This window comes from Trichophyton rubrum (assembly GCF_000151425.1).
Source record: "Trichophyton rubrum CBS 118892 genomic scaffold supercont2.9, whole genome shotgun sequence".
Lineage (NCBI taxonomy): Eukaryota > Fungi > Ascomycota > Eurotiomycetes > Onygenales > Arthrodermataceae > Trichophyton > Trichophyton rubrum.
In genome coordinates this window covers 797499-800460 of record NW_003456420.1, presented here as the reverse complement: position 1 = coordinate 800460, position 2962 = coordinate 797499, and the positions used below count along the sequence as shown (strand labels likewise).

Sequence of the window (2962 nt, the reverse complement as noted above, 5' to 3'; positions counted from 1 at the left end):
TTCTCAAGGGGTTCGAATCATGAGTTGTCTTGGTGACCAGTCTGCTGCATTGGTAGGTCATGAAGCATTTGAGCCCGGCATGGCTAAAAATACTTACGGAACCGGTTGCTTTTTGCTTTACAACGTTGGTGAAAAGCCAGTTATCTCCTCTCATGGGCTTCTCGCAACCGTGGGATATCAGTTGGGCGCGAACTCAAAGCCGGTATATGCCTTGGAAGGTAGCATAGCCGTTGCCGGGAGCGGCGTCAACTTTCTTATGAATAACTTGGGCTTTTTCCGAGATGCCAGGAGGGTCGATGACGAGGCTTCCAGTGTACAAGATAATGGTGGCTGCGTCTTCGTTACTGCATTCAGCGGTCTTTTCGCTCCTTATTGGATCGATACCGCAAAAGGAACAATATGTATGTTCAAGTTCCCTTTTTGCCCCCCCAAGTCAACGAAACAAAAATGGACAACAGTGGAAGAAGAAAAAAACTGTCATACTAACAGTATCCCGACTAGTTGGTATCACACAGCATACTAAGAAGGGTCATATCGCCCGAGCAACTTTAGAAGCAGTGTGTTTTCAAACCAAGGCCGTCTTGGATGCTATGGAACGTGATAGCGGACAAAAGCTTGCTGAGCTGAGGGTGGACGGCGGCCTAAGTACTTCCAACGTCTGCATGCAAGTACGTGTATCATTCTGACTCGGGCCATTAAGTAACGTAACAAGCTAACGCACAGCTGCAGTCACAAGCCGATATCATTCGCATACCTGTAAAACGCCCAGCAATGCACGAAGTAACAGCGCTGGGAGCGGCAATTGCCGCTGGGATCGCCATCAAGATCTGGGAAGGCCCCAAAAACCTGGAAGGCCTCAAACAATCAGACAAGACAGTGTTCGAACCAAGGCTCCCTGAAGAAGAAAGCAATCGAATTTATAAAAAGTGGTCCAAGGCTGTCGAGATGTCCCGAGGCTGGATGGACAGCAGTGACTGACTGACATGATCTGCTTGGAAAATCTTTTATTTCCTTTTTCCTGGTCACGATACCCACGGCATCTCGTCAATATATCATTATGGCACTTCTAGGTGCCATTGGCTTCGTTTTCGTCTCACCTATTTGACGAAGTTCATGTCCATTCACCCTTTCCTGATGCTTTTCTTTCTTTTTTCCCCGCTTCCGTCGTTTTCCTCTCTTTCCTCGTTGGCCCTTTAATGTCCGGATGAATTCCCTTTTTTTGTCATCAACGCGTGCGTAGATTGGTTTATAAAGATATCGCTTCCTGTTGGCCGTAACTAATTCCTCCACATAGCCGGTTGCCCAGCTTTCGTTCCCCCTTTTGCTCATGTGGGCTCTGGAAAACGGTTCGCTACTAACATAAACAGTATGGAGTATGCTGTGGCAACTCATCATTCAACCACGACTGAGAAAGACTTCTGCGTCCCTCAAGAAAACCTTCTTTCTTCCTATTCCCAACGTTCGCCTCCCGATATCGATTGGTTCAACCACTCTTTACCACTTGCCGTGAATGCGAGCTGTCTAATTTCGAGCTGTCTTTCCAGCATCACTATCTGGCTAATGACATCGGACGCTAGATTCCACTCCCCCTTAGTTACCGCTAGCTTGGCACCTGGCTGTTCCTAGTTGCCGAATACAACTCTTACTCTTGCGGCCGGCCTGGGGAAGGATCATTCCAACCCTGATGCAGATATGCATAAATACGTCGAGGAAAATGTCTCGGAGTATCCGATTCGTTCTATCGCGCATCTCGTTTTTCTTCGGGCCCAGATATGCGCATCTAACACGGCTCTTCCCGCGCAATGCGGTCTGGATTGCCAATTTCGAGACTCTAGCATCTCTTTGTGGAATTGTTAATAATAATACGAAACCTGGCCTTGCGAAAATCAGCAGACAGGCATTGTGTGCCGAGCCTTGCGACATTGCCCCGAGAGATAATTCATTGGGTGCAGGGACATGCATATAGGTGGGAGTAATATAAACCTTGTTCTTCTTTACATCTTTTTGGACTAAATAATTGTGGGAAGGCCGGCCGCTGCCTCGCAAGCTGAGGTCCCTTCCTGCACAGTTGACGTTACCTGGGACAAGCTAGCACCGAATGCACTCAAGCCCGGGAAGGCAGTTATATCACAGCCCCCTTCGGGTTTTTGAGGCATGCGATGTCAAAACCAGGAACGTCGATCTCCTCAACTGATATGGTGGATCTTCTCCTTGCACCGCGGAAGCTGGGCAGTTGTGCATAAGCGACTGGGGAGAGGAAGGGTAAAAAAATTCCTCCCTTCGTCATAATCCTCCACGGCCGGAAATGGATATACTGTGCCTCAAGCCATCCTAGGGATATTACTCAATCAATCCACTCGCCTCCGATGTCAGGCCAGGTTTCCTGCTCCCTGTTTCACAGCATCTGGGGACAGACCAGACCGGTCCGGCATATCCTCTTTAAGGAACACAAGTACTCCTGTACAATATCTCAATTACACCATTCCAAGAATGCATCTTGATACGAACGCTCAATTGCTTTTTCACCATGAGTGCATTCAGTTCCTTGTACCCCTTCGCATGGACAAGGGGAAAAAAAAAACACAAAAAACAAAAAACAAAAAAAACTGGAAAGTCATAAAAAAAAAAAAATGTACTTCTTGAAAAAAAAAAAAGATACAAAAAACAATTCACCCCTACCAGCTCGCGTACGAGGGGTGGGTGGTTACTTTGCTAGTTACCGGCGCACTGCGTTACCTGCCAAAATCTACATCAGGCCCGCTTGGCCTATGCATATGTTATCATACTTGCCGCCAACAGTCGACTTGCGGCTAGACAGGACTAGACTATTTCTATTTATATCTTCACTTTTATCTCCTGAGCTTCGTTCACTTTTAATCTCACTCCGAGACCTCTTTTGTTATTGAATGTCATACATACATTTCGAACATGTGCGATTACGTCGAAGTCAATTACCAGTGTA

The 2962-nt window shown here is 47.0% G+C and overlaps 1 protein-coding gene across 1 annotated transcript; it reads left to right on the top strand.

Moving 5' to 3' along the window:
• The first annotated feature begins 5 nt into the window (after positions 1–5).
• Positions 6–2032, top strand: TERG_07273 (uncharacterized protein). The gene is made up of 2 exons (XM_047748746.1): positions 6–668; positions 730–2032. Exons 1-2 carry the CDS (start codon positions 282–284, stop codon positions 976–978), a joined length of 636 nt encoding a protein of 211 aa, XP_047604734.1. The 5' UTR covers positions 6–281; the 3' UTR covers positions 979–2032.
• Positions 2033–2962: the final 930 nt, after the last annotated feature.